Source organism: Condylura cristata, unplaced genomic scaffold (assembly GCF_000260355.1).
Source record: "Condylura cristata isolate star-nosed mole 26May11 unplaced genomic scaffold, ConCri1.0 scaffold00005, whole genome shotgun sequence".
NCBI classification, from domain to species: domain Eukaryota; kingdom Metazoa; phylum Chordata; class Mammalia; order Eulipotyphla; family Talpidae; genus Condylura; species Condylura cristata.
The window spans coordinates 66,592,074-66,609,459 of record NW_004567106.1 but is presented as its reverse complement, the minus strand read 5'-3'; the positions used below and the strand labels follow the sequence as shown (position 1 = coordinate 66,609,459).

Sequence of the window (17,386 nt, the reverse complement as noted above, 5' to 3'; positions counted from 1 at the left end):
TACTGCCCGCGAGTGGGTGTTTCTGCCCCATGAGCCGCCCCCACCGGGCACCTCGCGCTGGCACTTCAGCTGTTGTTCTCTAGCAGCAGCCCTGGAGGCCAGAAGTCTGGAATCAGAGGGTCAGCAGGGCCAGGTCCCCGGGAGGGCCCGCCTCTCTCCTGGCCGCGGGGGCTCGCTCCCGCCGGCGTCCGCCTTCGTCCCACTCAGGCTCACCCCTGTGCTTGCTCGTGCTGTGCCCAGGTCGCCCCCTTCTTTCTCTTCTAAAGACGCCCGTCACTGGTTTAGGGCCCACCCCGACGCCAGCTGCCTCAACTTAACAGCTGCAAAGACCCCACTCGTGAGTAACGTGTCAGGACAGGATCCTGCATTAGGACTTCAGCACCAGGGCAGAATTCAGCCCGCCGCTCTGTCTCTCTCCGCTTACTCTCGCCTTTGTGCATTCCAGGGAAAATTCGGGAACTTCGGCTCTTTTTAGCGTGAAAACTAGTCTCAAATCAGGGCAACCCAAAGTGGGTTTTTCTTTAAAGCAATGAGAAATAAAGCTATCGCCCCATAAACACTTAGCGCACCTCTTGCTGCAGATGAGTGTAACCAAAAAGCATGACTCCGAGTAAAGTATACTTGTCAGTTGATTAGAAGCTTAGATTGTCTGAGGAGACTGAAATTGCTTTCCAAGAGCATGTCTTGGAAAATACAGAGAGCACCACCCAGCAAGCCCTGCACAGCCAAGCACGATACAGACCTGGGAGAAAACCCGCGTCCAGTCCTGTCCAGAGGCGACGCGGCGAAAACCGGAGGGCGCCCTTCTCGCTCGCAGCCACGAGAGGGTGCAGCTGTGGGTGCAAAAGAGGGGGCGGGGCCCCCACACTCCCCTCTGAAGGTTCACTGAACAGGCCTGTGTGCTCCCGGTGTCCTTCTGCCAGGTTGCGGGTGTGGGGGGAGACAGAAGACACTGACGGTTCTAGCCACCTGGAAGCGTGTCGCTCAGTGGTGTGATGCAACTGCACACCTCTGAGGCGGCCAGTCCCAGGACTCTCTTGCATCGTCCTTATTTTCAGTGGGGGCGAGGGGACCTCAGGGCAGGAGCAGACTCCGCACCCGCCCCGCCGGGGCTCCAGCAGCGGCCCCTGCCGGCACACGGCTGGGGCAGCACCTTCACCCTGACAGGGCCGCGTGGCCTCCCAGGGGTTGGCGGGTGACAGAGAGATGAGGGTGGACCTGCAGGGCAGAGGATGAGGGAAGTCGGGGAGCGGGCAGGCGCCACGGGGTCTCGGTAACCTGTCCCCGCCCGCTCCCAGGTGAACATGACGACGGACCTGGAGGGCAGCGACATGCTGGTGGAGAAGGCAGACCGGCGGGAGTTCATCGACCTGTTGAAGAAGATGCTGACCATAGATGCCGACAAGAGAATCACCCCGATCGAGACCCTGAGCCACCCCTTCGTCACCATGGCGCACCTGCTCGACTTCCCCCACAGCACGCAGTATGTGTCCTGCTGGACGCTCCCCAGACGCCGGCACACTTCCCCTCCCAGCCCGGACACCTAATACTTCAGGCCGTGGCCGGAGTCTGCCGCGGCTGCTCAGCTCGGGCAGCGGCAGCCCTCTGCAAACGAGGCTGCCCCCCAAAACATGATGTACCGAACAGCGGGTGGCCGCATGGGGACCTGGGCCTCACTTTGCTTTCCACCAAAGGGGGGCAACCGTGGCACGTGGCAAGGCTGGTGCCCGGGCCCTGGGGCCAGGGGGAAGGTGCCCAAGATGGCGGTGACCTCGGTGCGGCGACACCGTCAGTGCCAGCAGCGCCCGGGGCCGGCCGCTGCGCTCATGCTGTGCGCTAGGCCAGGTGCTGGGGTGCGGGGGAGCCCCGGGCTACGGAGCTTGGCGTCTGCAGGAGAGACAACAGTACCAGTGACACCCAAATACCCAGGCTGTGCCCCGGGGCCGCAGGGTGCAAGGGGGGCGTGTCAGGGGGGCTGTGCCGAGGCCGGGTGGGGCAGCCCTGAGGACCAGGCACCCGAGGGTAGTGGGGGGCGGCAGTCAGGGCGGCGCCTGCGCAGAGCCGCCAGCACGCAGACCGGCAGGACAGAGTGTGAGCTGGGGTGTGCGGGGGAGGTGAGGCCCGATCCGCAAGCCCTGGGATGTCATGAGAGAGGGTCTTGAAGCAGGAAGCATCCCGAGTTGCCCTTTTATTTCTGAAAGACTATTTATTTATTTATTTATTTATTTATTTATTTATTTATTTATTTATTTATTTATTTATGCAGAACTGGGGTACAGGCCAGAGTTGCAGGGGGTGAGAGGATTCACCAGAGACAGAGTGGGGAGCAGAACAGGCAGATGGACTGAAATACACTGGGGAGCAGCGGGGAGACAGGAGAGGTCTGCTGCGCCCTGTGGGTCAGCTGCAGCCCGGGGATCGGATCGGACTCTGGCTGAAGTCACTGTGGCCAGCTTCGCCGCGCTGCGCTTTAACCCGCTGCACCACCCCGGAGCGCCCCAGAGTCGCCTTTTAACAAGTCCAGAGAACCGGGAGAGAAATGTCCGCGGGATCCAGCGACTTGAAGGTGGTAGGCAACCTCGGCGTTCTTCCAGCAGATGGCGGGCGCAGAGACCCACTGAGTAGCTGGACAGACTGGGCGAGAGGGGCAGGAACAGCTGGCCCCCCTTCAAGGGGGGCTGCGGAACAGGGTGAGGTGTTCGGAGGAGGGAGAGGCCACTGTCACCGCGAGGTGGCTGGAGGCAGGCGTGCTGCTTTGGCAAAGTTGGGGGTGCTTGTTGACACCACGCGGTTGGGGGCTTAGGAAGGGCAGAAAGGATCAGATGGTGGGGGCAGGAGGCGGCAGCAGAGTGGACAGAGGCAGCAGCAGACCGAGCCCTGTGGCCGTGCGTGAACAGGGTGGAGCGTGGCTGGCCTCCCCGGGAAGGGGCAGAGGGGCAGATCGTGGGCACATCCAGGCTGGCCTCTAGCTTAGGCTAAGAGGAAACAGGCTGGCAGATGTATGAGCTTGCTCTGGAGCAGTCGCCATCCAGAATGCCAGCTGTGGAAGGGAGCGAGGAGACGGCGTGGCCTGGTCCACTCCAGGACTGGCTCCTGCAGCGACAGTTGTCCGAGCCAGGTGGGCGAGAACGCGGCCAGGGACAGGATGCTCGGTGGGCAGTTTGGGGAAGTGGAACAGTTTCCGGTTTCATAGCCACAAGTGAAGGTGGACAGTAGCCCGCTGGGGGTAAGGGGACGCGGAGAAGTCAGGTGTCTGGCAGGGAAGCAGTGGGACCCCTGCGGTCTCCCTGGGTGGCAGGGTTAGCAGCAGAAGCTCAGTTCCTTAGAATTCTAGCAGCCCACATCTAGATGTTTGGCAGATGGGTTCTCCGAGGCCGCCATCTCCAGGGCTCTCGCGTCTTCCATTCAGGTCCGAGTCCTCTCTGCTTCTCCTCCTAAGGCGGTGAATGGAGCCCACCCTAGTAACCTCCCTTTACCTCTTTAAAGATTCCAACGCCAAACTCAGTCACTGTCCCAAGTGCTGGGGGTTGGAGCTTCAGCGTATGAAGGGGCATAAATTCATCTCATAGCAGGACTTAGGGGGACTTCTCTTCAGCCCCTCAAACCTGAGGTCCTTGGGATGTGAAGGAGTAAACAGTCACATCCCTGGGCGAAGCAGGAAAGATGCTCGCTAGGGCAGGGAGGGAGGAAACGTGTGAGCAGAGGCTGGGTGGGGATGAGGGACCTTTGCAGAATACGCTGGCCCTGCTGTGGCCAGACTCAACGTGGGCCGAGTCTGAGGCTGGACTTGACCTGAACCCACACACAGACACGGGTGAAGGCACCTGCTGTGTGTGCTTCCTACGTTGCAGGTCTGTTCCTCTCTAGTTACTATGAAGCAAGACCAGTCCGTTGCAGCAACCAGCTTAATTTAGAACATGTTTGAGACAGCTGGACTCCAGCACAAAGGAGTGGAGTCAATCCCTTGCAAACTCTTAGGGAGTTTGTCTCATTTCTGGGTGTGGTGGGTGTGAGCGAAGGGGTGTCTGTTCATACCCCGAAAGGAAAGCAAACTTGTGATTTGTTGAATAGAGTTCCCATAAGCATCTTGTTATTTCGGGGTGAAGCGGAGTGTTATATTCGGGGCGAAGCAGAGTCACCAAGAAACAGCGCCGTGGAGGAGGTGGAGGGCTAACCACCTGCGCTGAGTCAGGGGGACGGCCTCCGTGGAAAGCCGGGAGCGGGCTGGGGACCGCTGGGTGCCGTCCATCTCTGGGTTCTGGGAGGAAGTAGCAGCAGCTCGCTTCACTCTGCTCGGTGAGGGCCAAGTTGGAGCCGTGAGCATCAGCTTCAAATGCAGAATTTGGTGTGGTACCCAACTGCGAATCAGAAAATGGGGCTCACAAGGAAAGACGGGCGTCTTCATACACCCTCGAGGAGGCGGAATCCCTGCTGGTCCCTAGAACTTGCTGGGGAGTCTGGCGAGAGGAAACTGCCCTTCCCAACCCCCGCTGCCCAGCAGCTGGATGACATGGGGAAAGACGCCCCATCCCCCTCCCCCGTACTCGTGCATGAATTCCTTAAGCACTCCCAGAAGGAACATACCTGCCCCTTCCAGAAGCCCAGGCTCAGGCCACCTCACTCAGAAAATTCTAAGTCTAAACGTCTTCGATATAAAAAAAATATGAACTTAATTGTTGGAGCCTTTCAGCCGCCCCATGAAGGCGCTTAGCAGTGAGCTTGGTGCTTAATGGATGCTCCGAGCAGGCGGGCATCGTCCACGCTCTCTGCTCGCAGCTCTGGGTCCTGTCAGTCGCTTTCCTTCCCTCAGGGTGGTCAGCAGTGTTTGCTGTGTGGCGGTGTGTAGGGCGGGACTAGCCACTCACTCAGGAAGAGGGTTCTCTGCGCGTGCCTAAGTCCCTTTGGAACATCTTTTATGGAAGGATGTTTGAGGACACCACAAGCGTGGCCCCAAATACAGCTTATCTAGAGTATGCAAAGTCATATCCGTTTACAGTCCTATGGTAACAGAGAACTGTTGTTTTCTACTCGTTACATTAATTAAAATACTTAAAACTGAAGTTTAAGTGCGGGCTTTTTACCTTGAATGTGAGCAGGTGAGGAAAGGCCAGCTCGGGGCTTACACAGTGAGGTGCGTGAGACGCTGTGTGGGCGTTCTGGAGGATGCGTGGCCATGCTCGCGGGCACTCTCGTGGCCAGGGCTCCTGTGGCCCGGGCTCCTGTGGCCCCTCTCCTTCCGCTGGCATCAGCCTTGCTGACACACCTCACCTTCGCAGCGGGGTTTTGTTTTGATTGACTAGTGCAACAAGGAGGACAAGAGGGAGAGAATTTTTACTTCGTGTAACTGGGTGAGGAGGAGGAAAGAAAAAGGAAGCATGGAGGTTAAAGAGGACATGTCCAGGCCCTCCCTGCCTGGACGTGAGGGTGGAGACAGGTTGGCAATATGAAGGAAATCCCTGGTGGCACAACGGTTAGAGTGCAGCACTGCGAAGCTGGCTGCAGCCGCTTCAGCACAAGTTCAGCCCCCGGCCCCGGAGCTGACCCACAGGGTGCAGCAGGTTGCTCCTGTCTCCCCACTGCTCCCCTCAGCAGTGTATGTCAGTCACGCTGCCTGTTCTGCTCCCCACTCTGTCTCTGGGGAATCCTCTCCACTACCCACCCCCACCTGTGGCCTGTACCCCTGTACTTCTGTATGCACAAATAAATCAATCTTTAAAAGAAAAGAAAAGGGGGGAGGAACATGTCCATATATGTGAAGGTTGTGAATAATCAGCCCTTGACCCTGGCAGCGTCCCTATCCCGTAAGCCGTAAGCTTCCCCTTTATTCAGCAAATCGGGCAGTCATCGTGTCTCCCCCTTGTAATGGTTGTAGGGCCAAGTGGAAGAATGTTTGCAAGCAACCGCCCCGGCTCCCAATCAAATTGGCCCCTGCTGTTAATTATTAGGATCATTACTGTTCCATTCGTGCTCAAGGCGGCGTGGGAAGAGAGCTGCCGCCCTGCACCCTGCCAGGCTGCTGGTTCTCTGGCAGCCCGTAGGTGGCGCTGGTGCTCCGGAGTGGCTGGCATGGGTGCGGGCATGGAGGTAGATGTCTTCCAAGGCGAAGGCAGGTAGGCAGCTGCTGCTTAATGTTTCCCGTCAGAGAACTCAGATGTTTGCTCACAGACCAGAAGCCTCACTGAACGCTGAGAACGAGCAGTGAGGATGGAGACAGGTTGGCAATATGAGGGAAATGCCGTGAGAGCGGCCATGTCCCGGGCGCCAGGGAGAACCGCTCCCCAGCCAGCGTGGGGGCCTGGGAGGACGTTCGTTAAACGACGCCCACTCTGGGGGTGCAGACTTGGCATGGGAACGCCAGGAAGTCTGGGCCTCAAGTGCAACTTCTCCTGGGCCTCGTTCGCTGCGTCCACTGTCCCCCGTCCCCTCCCCCGTGGTCCCGTGTCGCCTCTTCTTGGTCCCACTTCTCACCTGTCTCTGCCTTTCCTTGAACAGCGTCAAGTCATGTTTCCAGAACATGGAGATCTGCAAGCGCAGGGTGAACATGTACGACACGGTGAACCAGAGCAAAACCCCCTTCATCACACACGTGGCCCCCAGCACGTCCACCAACCTGACCATGACCTTCAACAACCAGCTGAACACTGTCCACAACCAGGTGAGCGGGGACGGGGCGGGGGAGGCGGGGTGGGGGCGAGGGTCGGAACTCTACTTTCCCGCCCAGCCTGGCAGGAAGAGCAAACCCCTGGTCACGGTCAAGATGCCCACGTTGTACGGTCAACTGTGGGGAGACCCAGACTTCTACCCAGAAATGACTCAGAGGGAGTTGTTTCTCAGACGGCTCCCCGTAGTGCTCTTCTCTGGCCTGCTGTGGACATGAAGGAGATGCATGGTCCTCTTCTGTCTGACAACTGCCTGGTAAAGAACCCTAGAACTGGAAGGGTCGTCAAGGGCTGGACAGTTTAGGATCCCCCCACCCCTTGCCTCAGGCCTGTGGGTCCACATGAGATAAAAACCTACCCCCTTTCCGAGTCACCAGGGGAGTCAGTTCACTGAGCATGGAGAACTAAAAAGGACGGGGGGAGCTAAGGCTTTCTTACCACAGGTTTCCAACCACTAACAGAAAATTAATCAGTTGTGGGGTGCGGGGTGTTACTCAGGACACACCCACCCTAAGTGCTGAGGCCTGCTTCCCCTCCTCTGAGCATGTCGTCGGAGTAATGGCGTCATTACTAGTGGCTTCCTAGACCCACTGTCAGATAGGTATCATCATCTTCTTCCTCATCACCTCCATCTTAGATGAGGAAACTGAGGCATGGAGAGAGTCTCTTGACCACAGCTACCAAGCTCATCAGGGCTCTGAGCCTGGCACCCTGAAAATCCCCACATGCTCACACAGCACCAGAAATCACGGGAGCTCTTAATTCCTCCCCCAGGGGCGTCTGCTCTTTAATTCAGCCAGACTGCCTTTGTTCGCTAGTGCTCCTGGGAGAATGCTCATCTTTGCTGAGCTGCTTGAGCTGTTTGCCCGTTGAGATATTTGGAAGCAAGAAAGTACTTCCACAGTCACGTGGGTAGAAGTAAGACATGAAGCTACGTGAACTTCCTTGCTGTGTTCAACTAGTATCTGCTTGACTGACCAAGGGCCCTTTTCCCCCGTGGGTACTGACTTCTGCTTCCTAAAACTTCTAGGTTACCCCAGTAGTAACACATCTCAGGGGAGCCCTCTCTTGGGTGTCCCGTATTTAACCAGACAACTGGCTGCTTCTCTTAGCATTTCCACGGTGTTCTACTATTCAGACCTAGGCTTCTGCCGAATTTTCACCTGGCTTTATAGGCCAAGCTTGACTCCTTCCTTCTGAATGCCAAGTCATCTGAAACCTATAACTGTTTCCAGGGACCGCTGCTTCCTTTTTTTTAGGTAACCTCTGTTACCAATAAACATGCTTTTTCTCATAAATGTGGCAGCTGTGGCAGCCCTTGCCGATTCTGTGCTCCTCTAACAGGTGATGGGCTAGCTACCCTTCCACCACAGGGTGTCTAAGAGAAGCAGAGAACTTTGCCCCCTTTTGGGGTACCTCTTCAAGGATTAAAACTTGAGGGGAACAATCTGCATAATCGCCACCCTGGGGCCTGGGGCCCAAGTCAAGACAGTGCCATCAGTCCGCAAGTCTACAGAGAGCTAGGACTCGGGCTCTGGAGGAGCTGTGTTCCCATGGTGAGAGACCATGGCGCGCGGACCAGCACGTGGGATTGCAGGCAGGGGAGCAGGGCGTGTGATGGAATCACGGCGAGGGGGAGTCCTGTGGGCCGGAGTGGGCGCTGGCCCGGAAGCTGAAGCTGCGTGCGAGCAAAGGAAGGGGCTTTAAAACGGGTGTCAGAGGGTCTTGCTGTGGGCGGGAGGCCCAGACCAAGCGGCCTGGGCTGTCTGCTGACAATGCGAAGGGCCAGATAGCTGGGCTGCGCCCAGAGCCAAGAGCATGGCGGGCGGAGGGCAGTCGATTTAGAAAGGGCAGGCCTCACCGTGGGGCAGGAGGCGAGCCAGACCCGGGGCACGGTTTGTCGGGCTGTCACGTGAGATTGTGGAGCAGGGCAGGGAAGAATGTTCTGCCCTCTATGCCCAAGAAGTATGGAAAGGGAAGTGGAGGCCAGAGGGCACAGTCCGGCACAGAGAGGCTCCGTGGAGGAAGGCCCGACTGGAAAGGGCCTGGCTCCGGCCCTTTCAGAGGAGGAAGCAGCAGGGCCAGGGTGGGAGCTGAGGCTGTGGCGCCACACCAAGGCAAGCCCTGAGGGGCGAGACCTGAGCGAGTGTGGGCCTTGGCCAGGCTCTGAGCACAGGAAATGTGTGTCTGCTGACAGGACAAGAAACGCAGTCATATCGCCCCTAACAGGCGCGGCCCGTCTCGTTCCCAGCCATGCTACCTACGTGACTGTGGGGTGCTGCAGGGACAGACACTGTGACTACAGGAACCTCAAAACCCAAGCGCACACACACGCTGTGATGTAGTGATTACTCGTAAATGACTTTGCTTTGCACTGAAATTCACACCTTTGTCAATTTTGACAGCGTTTCAAACTGTCCTTGAAATTCTCGTGTGTGTGTGCACACGTGTGCATGTGTGTGTGTATACATGTGTGCGTGTGTGTGTGCGCGCATGTGTGCTCACAGCCCTCTCCGCCTTTAGTCCTTGCAAACTTGAGTGAACTCGAAGCCAAGGCAGAGATGGGGTGCAGCTGGAGAACTCCTGGGTTAGCATCTGTTTTCCTCCCATGGCCTTGCTTCCCAGGGAAGTGCAGTCTCAGCTGAGGTCTCTTTCTGAAGGAGAAAGGAAAAAGCACGTGCCCTTCCATACTTGCTTCACCCATCTCCATGCATCAAGCCAGAAACCCGAGTCTCGGCCTGTCCCCTACTCTTGCCAGAGCATGTTGGTTTGCAGGGACGAGCCCGAAGCCATCCCAGGGAGTCCGAGAGCGCTGACCCAGCCCCGAGCCGGGCCTCTCCCAGACTCGTGCTCCTGAGCACGGGCCAGCTCACAGCTCCAAGCGGGGGAAGCGTGAACAGAGCGCGGCACGGGCCGGCAGGCCGATGTGTGGCTCAGAGGCCCTGGGTGTGGGATAAGGTGGTGGCAGCAGTGCTCCCGTTACCCCATTCAGTGCAGAGCCCAAAGCACCCAAGAATCTTCCCTGAGCAGGCCCTGGCCTTCCGGTTGTTAGCACGGTGTGCTTGCCAGAGTGGCCGAGCAGGACCTACGCCGTTTCCATTTCAGCTCTGCCACGATGCAGGGCGCAAGCACCCACTGGCTGAGCCGTGCAGAGCCCCGGCCTACGCCTGAGTTTAGCAGCGAAGGTCACGCGGCCATCGCTGCTTGCTTTTCCCTGGGACTTTTCGGCTGTATTTCCACCCCCTCCATTCTGGCTTTTTTGCTCTTGATTTTTGTTTGTTGGTTCTTCTCTAAGTTCATTTATTTGATTTGGATTCGTGTCTCCCCCCCCCCCATGCCACCTCCCTCATTTTTTATTTTTGTTTATTTTTGTTCAATCCCCATCATTCCTCTAGGCTCCCTCCTCCACCAGTGCCACTATTTCCTTATCCAACCCCGAAGTCTCCATACTAAACTACCAATCTGCACTCTACCAGCCCTCAGCGGCGTCCATGGCTGCGGTGGCCCAGCGGAGTATGCCCCTGCAGACGGGGACAGCCCAGATCTGCACCCGGCCGGACCCCTTCCAGCAAGCTCTCATCGTGTGTCCCCCTGGCTTCCAAGGTAAGGACGAGCAGGCACAGCCTCCCGCCCACTTCTGAGGGGACAGCCCCTGGGCGCTGGGCCCGCGGTCTCCGGTCCCGCTGACTTCCCCGAAGTAGTCCTGTTTCTTTGGTCGAGCAGCGGCACGAGCGAACAGAGGGGCCTGTCTTCCATGGCCAGCCTAGGACAATGGGGCTTACGCTCAGCCCAAGTCACCTTGTCACTCTCGCCACCTGCCAGTCATTTTGTCCCTGGCCGGCTGTCGGTCCATCAGCACAGTGTCACCCCAATGTCAACTCTTGCGATGCCCGTGAACTACCCAGACACTGCTCATCTCTGCCAGCCGGCAAGGCTGACTTCTGTGTGAGCAGCACCTCCCAGGACAGCCCCTCCCCCAGCGGTCTTTGTCCATGCACCCCAACCCTCGTCTCCCAAGAACCCTAAGAAGGCAGTTGACTGCGTCCTTGGTTACAGCTCTCACAGAAAGCTCAAGGATGTGTCTTTGCAAACCACGTGGCATAAGCACAGGTGTGGTGCGTCTCCCTGGCGCCCTGGCTTGATGTACCCGGGTATATGTTCGAGCAGTAGCGCCCCACCCCCCCCCGGCCTAATTAGGCCATTCTGTTTCACCTGTGGCTTTATTGGCACCTTCATTTGACCTTCAAACCTCTGAACACATTAAAGATTGGTTGTTGTTTTTTTAAATTTCAAGTTAGAAACAACAGGGGAGGCTGCCCAAGTCCAGACAGGGCCTGTGGAGACAGGGAGGGAGCGGAGAGCTGGCCACAGCTGACAAGGAAGAATCTCTCCTTCCCACTGCTTCCCACCATTCACCCTTCCTCCCCTTGCCCACTGCCCCGAGCAGGACTGCAGGCTTCGCCCTCTAAGCACGCGGGCTACTCCGTGCGCATGGAAAATGCGGTTCCCATCGTCACACAAGCCCCTGGAGCTCAGCCTCTTCAGATCCAACCAGGACTGCTTGCCCAGGTAATTCTTCCTCTGCTGTTACCAGTACTGCCCTTGCCTTGTGAATGTTCACCGAAGAGATCTCTCTGCCGGTTCCCACCTGACAAGTTAGGTGCTTCAAGTCACTGGGTATCTCTGTTAACAATCAGAAAGATGCCAGGTGATTCGCCTGCCTGTGCGGGTCCCTTCCAATCCCCAGAAGTGCAGACCGGGGAGCCTAGGGAAATTATCAGTATTAGTGTATCTCTGTAATGCAAATGAATATGGGAGACCCAGTTTAATCCTGAATCTACCAACAACTGTCCGGGACCTACGGCAAGTCAGTTCACACCATCTTGGCCAGAAACTTCTCTTGCAAAATAGATTTTATTTTAAGAGCTGAAAAGGAACCTTGGAGGTTACCTCCTTATTTGATAGTTTTAGAACCAGAATCACAGAAGTCTCGAGCTGGAACCTTATCTGTTCATTCGCTGATGGTAGGAAGAGATCACAGAAGTGACAGCACTTGGCAGTGTGTGAAGTGTTAAGGCAACAGTGATGTAATGATAATAGAGTCGCTCCTTGCATATGCTTGAACCTTAGTAAAAATACATCATCGTTATGCCAAGCACTTTACTGCTGTCGACTGATTTAATCCCCACGACAACACGGTGGGAGATTTGTCTCCGTTTGACAAGCAGGGCAAATGAACCACCATCCCTGGCACAGTCACATGCAATCAGGTGACGAAACCGGGACCCAAACCCCAGTCGGACAACAGCATGTTTTAACCAGCAGGCTTTAGTGCTTCTTGCTGAGATAAATTTCAGTTGATCGTGCATGTTTGTGGTGACTGTATGAGGTTTGGTAGTGGATCATTTATAAATAATGTGGTTAGGGTTTTTGCATCAACGTTCATCGGTGGAAAATGGCATACACTTGCTCTTTCTTATCGAATCAATACTTGATTTGAATATCAAGGTTACACCTGGAATAGGGCGGACATTATTACCTCTTCTGTTTTCTAGAATAGTTTAAGATTGACATTGACCGTTCTTGGTCTCTTTGTTCTTGTGTCCAAATCAGCACTGCAAGGTACTGGCCCCACCGGCTCCTGGCAGCACGGGCAGGGTCCAAACGGAAGCCCTTCTGTATTGAAAGCAGGTTTTCACACCCTCCCCTCTCACAGGTCTCCTGCCTGCTTTTATTTGCACAGTTTGGTAGTGGGGAGTTCACAAAAGGCCAAGAGAGATCAAGAGAACAAACTACGGCTCACTCCATGGGCCAAATTGCTTGTTCTTCCTTTATCCGAGGAGCAGAATTCTAGGTTGATTCCCCCAGGTGCTCCTCTGTGAGCCAAAACCTACAGAACTATGTGTGCTTTAAAGGGTAATGACAGAGTCCTCTTTGTGTTTGTACACTTAACCCTAGTAGCTGGGAACCACCTCTTGAAAGAAATAATAATTAGCATCTCTTACTTGTTAAAATAGACATTTTTCATTGCTCAGTTTGGGGCAAGCCAGTAGGCTCAGCGTTTCTGAATTTGTTTCAGTCCTTTAAACATAGCAGGAAAGAGTTTTAATTTTTACTTAGAGAAAAGAGTCCCTAGAGTGCTATCAATCTGCAAATGGATTTAAACTAAAACTGTAATTGAACAAAAAATATATGTTCAAGGAATTTAATCATGTGGTGTTTACAAGAAACTCCTGGAACTAATTCAAATGTTCGACCATGGGAGGTACATGAAATAAACTGCATGCATAAAATGGAATATCATGCAGCCATTAAGAAGGACAGGTAGGCCAGAGGGTCGTGACATGCAGATTTCTAAGATACATTAAGTAAAAGCTTCCCACCCTGCCCCATCTAATACCACACTGTCTTTCTTGTTTGGTTGGCTTTTTCTTTTTCTCTCTGCTTGTTACTTAATCCTTGCAGCACATTACAGTAGTGGTCTCTCCTCAATATATTTTTGGTTGACTTTGGTTTGTCACATTGCATAACTGTCAGCTGTGCAGCCTTTATCCTTCCATATCTGTACATTTCACATTCTGATCACCATCAAAACTCTAGTTTCCATTCTCATGGATATTTGTAAATGGCCCTTTCAAAGGTCAAAAATAAACTAACTTACAAAATGAGTGTAGCACCTACAGAAAAGCCATAATTGCCTTCATTTTTCTCTGGGTAAATTTCTAGGTTTCAGGCAGCAACACTTCAAATACTATTATTTTCTTTAAATATATCCCTAAAGTTGACGTGGTTTTTATTTTCACATGGTTATTTGAATCTAAATATATAAACTTTTGCAGGGGGTTTAAATATGAGAATTTAGAAATGGAGTCTGCAAATCCAATTTCCACGCTAGTTTTATTTGTGGTACTGTTCTTCCTAGCCCTATTCCTCCCATCAGCACCACAAGTCCCACAAAGGGAAACAGTCTCTGGGGCACCCCAAGGATATGTGCGTGAAAGGCAGGGTGTTTTTACACGCCTTCATTTGGTTTGCTGTCACCTCTGTTCTCCCCACCCCAGGCCAGGGCTGGCCTCCTTCCCATCATCAAATTGTGAATGAGTAGGTACCATCCAATGTGTTGCTATACTGTTAATGAATAAGGAAGACTTTCTATGCCATCTTTATGCAGTTACCACCAAATCTGATCAGAGAAGGGACTGTTATTTTTGTGTATCTTTTCCAAAATAAATTTACAAAAAATAAAAAAGCCCTCAGTGTCTGGCCTCTGGAAATCATTGCTCACATTCAGATGCCAATTCCACTACTGGCTGTATGAATTTGGGGAAGTTATTTTTGACATTTACATTTAATCTGTTTTCTAAAGCAATACATGTACATCTTTTTAAAACTTACAATAGCCTCCTGTTCTATCCCTAATTTCCATTCCCCAAAAACATTAATTTTTACCTTATTTGTAATATATCTCCATGTTTCTACATAACATATTTAAACTGCTTTTTACTGATTTTCTTCACTTTTAGTAGTCAGTTGACTTCCTACTATGGAAGATGAAGCTTTAGTTCACTAACCCACCCCATCCATATGACACACAAGCATGTGTATGTTCACATTTTCATTCTCCTCTTTCTCCTATTTCATATAATTCTTTTACTCAATCACTCTGCAATATTTACAATTATTATCAATTATGATCAATTATTCTCAGCTTAGACTCATTATATCCATTGATTCTATTTCCTATCCTTGTACAACTTGTTTTTCCTGGAGTTAGTGGTTGCCTCAATTTTTCACTGGGTTAGTCTCCTTCCATCTATTATGTAGCCCTAAACTCTTCCAGAGCTATAAAATATTTGTGTGTGATGTGTTGACAGGTTTGAGCATTCTGAAAAGTTTAGTGTTTGGTTGTTTGTTTTTTCAGTCTTTCTGAAAACTTTTAGGATCTTCTTGATCCACATGGTCTGAAATGTCCACATGCTTTCTTGTGGGTCTTTGCCACAGACTATCCTGGATACCTTATTTACTTCCTTTTAATCTGTTTCTTTTTTTATTTATCTATACATACACACACACACACACACATACATACATACATACATATATATTTTAACTATGAGGATATTATAGATTATTGAAAATTTTCTAATTCCTATACTGTTTTTATTTCTTTTAATTTTTTTTTAATAATTTTTTTTTATTTGTACATACAGAACTGGGGTACAGGCCAGAGGCTCAGGGGTGGCGAGAGAATTCACCAGAGACAGAGTGGGGAGCAGAACAGGCAGATCGACAAAGTACACTGCTGAGGGGAGCAGTGGGTGGGTCAGAAGGGAGCAGTGGGCGGGTCAGAAGAGGTCTGCCGCGCCATGTGGTCACCTCTGGGGCAGGCGGGAATCGAACTCATGTGGAAGTGGCTTTAGCTTCTCAGTGCTGTGCTTTAACCCGCTGCGCCACCAGGAGGGCCTCTTTTAATTTTTTTTACTCTCTTTCATGTTAGAAACTTCCTTTAATATCTGTTAATCCTTGATTCTTCACTCATGTTTGAGACTGAAGCACTAAAAACTAAATTGGAAGGCTATGGGGGGCTGGAGGGTGGGACTGTTGAAAGTGGGCTTCTCTGTAGGTGAGCTGAGCATTTTCATTGGCACAAATCCTGTTCCTCAAATGTACCTTCAGTTTCTTCTCTTGAACTAGCTGGTTTCCCCAGAAAGAATATTCCAGTCTCCTGTTTTGGGAGTGTGAGCGACTTGAAAGTGAGGGTCAATGAAGGATACAGCATGCGCCTACCAGCCTAGGGCCTGGGAACTGAGAAGTGAAGGGATCACACGTATTGCAGACTTGACCCAAGATTCCTCAGCCTGCTAACTCGGTTTAGAATCATTCTTGTGTTTTCTAGTTTCTAAAATTTTGTTAACTGCTCTTGTGTCTCCCTGTTGTCTTTGTCTTTTTAGATCTAGATATTCTTTTATTCCTTCACTATCATTTAAGTTAGGTTTAGAAAGAGAGAAATAAGTGCATATATTTAACTTACCATATTTCTGAGCCAGTTATTAATCTGTTTTGGTTTATTCACCTGGAAAATAAGAGGAAATAATAGTCTGAACCTCACAGGATTGTTGTTTAAGATGAAATCAGAAAACCTACATATGGTCTTAGCTCCTTGTTAGGCATACAATATGCATCAAGAATATTAGTTCTATTCTTATTCATTATAAAAGTAGTTAGTGATAAGTCTAAATTATAGAAATGTCTAATGAAATTTCAACTCAATGAGTTGAACTTATCAATCAGTTCTACTTACCGTGTTGAATTCAGTCAACCTAAAATATAGTCAACTACAGTTAGTAACTTCGGTAGACTAGCTTCCTTCATTTTACCAACAAATGCGTATTAAGCACTTCTTGTACAATGTGGTTCCTAAGTTTTCTGCCTGTATAAAACAGATCAATAAGCAAACAGGAAATATCAAAAAAAAAAATGAGATCTCATGGGGCCTTGTGTTACACAAGAAGGGTTGGCCAAGTAAACTGTCCACTCAAATCTAAAATGTGGTTATGCCCTTTTTATACACATTACTATTAAGTCTTGACACAAATGTGTAATCCGTTTCAAGAAATACTTATTTAGACATCTGAACCTAAAAACACACACAGCTGGTGGAGCACTACATTATATAGATTAGCCTGTGTGAGTCATGTCTAGCTTGATAGAATGCAAGCTATAACTTAAGATACCAAAGTTTTAAATACTTAACCTACTCGAGGTTTTTTACACTAGTGGTGTTCCTTCAAGTGTCTAACTTTAGACCAAAATGTTCAATATGGGTCATTTAATAACCAAAAGTAAGCCAAGTATAGATTTCCCCCTACTACCCAAAAATACAAAGTTTCTATTTGATATGATTAAATGGATTATTTGAGTTGAACAATGCTCAAAAAAAATTTTTTATTGTCAATTAATATTAACAGCATTCCCAGATCCCCAAAATAATAATGTGCCTGCCATGAGGATACAGAGAACTTAAAACACAAAATACACACACGTGTACAATGTCTATTCAAGGAAGAATCACAAAAGCTCATAGACTTATAACAAAAATCTTTAATATTTATGAAGAATTAAGTTGTGCTTCTCACTCACTTTTGTTTTCAAAGGTCAAAGTAATTCTCAGTTAAGCTCAAAATCCCAATTAAAATTTTAACTTTGCGGCTCCAGCTCTCTGCCCACCTGTGTTTGTGCAGGTACCTCTCCTTTGCTCTTTTATTCCTAATAAAGTTGTCCTTTTAACATTTAAAAAAAAAAATTTTTTTTTTTAAGAAAAGAATTTGGCCCTCTCTGGTGGTGCAGTGGGTTAAAGCAGTCATTATGAAGCTCTCCAAAACCACCGCAGCACTAGTTCGATCCCCCGCCGGGGAACTGACCCAATTGGCGCAGCAGACCTCTCCTGACCCACCCGCTGCTCCCCTCAGCAGTGTACTTTGTAGATCCGCCTGTTCTGCTCCCCACTCTGTCTCTGGTGAATCCTCTCCCTGCACCTCTGGCCTATACCCCACTTCTGTACACATAAATAAATAAATCTAAAAAAGAGAGAGAGAGAGAAGAATTTAGCTTTACTATGTTTGCTCTTAAATGTTGGCAAGTGATTTGATAATCTCAATTATGTTAGATTAAAAAGATATTCTAGGCCCTCCCTGGTGGCACAGCAGGTTAAAGTACAGCACTGAGAC

At 51.1% G+C, this 17,386-nt stretch overlaps 1 protein-coding gene across 1 annotated transcript in view; it reads left to right on the top strand.

Moving 5' to 3' along the window:
* Positions 1 to 17,386, top strand: part of HIPK2 (homeodomain interacting protein kinase 2) — a 108,876-nt gene that overhangs the window by 67,207 nt on the left and 24,283 nt on the right. The window contains exons 5-8 of the mRNA XM_004677211.2: positions 1,299 to 1,483; positions 6,493 to 6,655; positions 10,136 to 10,262; positions 11,107 to 11,228. Coding sequence (XP_004677268.1) covers positions 1,299 to 1,483; positions 6,493 to 6,655; positions 10,136 to 10,262; positions 11,107 to 11,228 — 597 coding nt within the window. The remainder of the gene's footprint in view (positions 1 to 1,298; positions 1,484 to 6,492; positions 6,656 to 10,135; positions 10,263 to 11,106; positions 11,229 to 17,386) is intronic.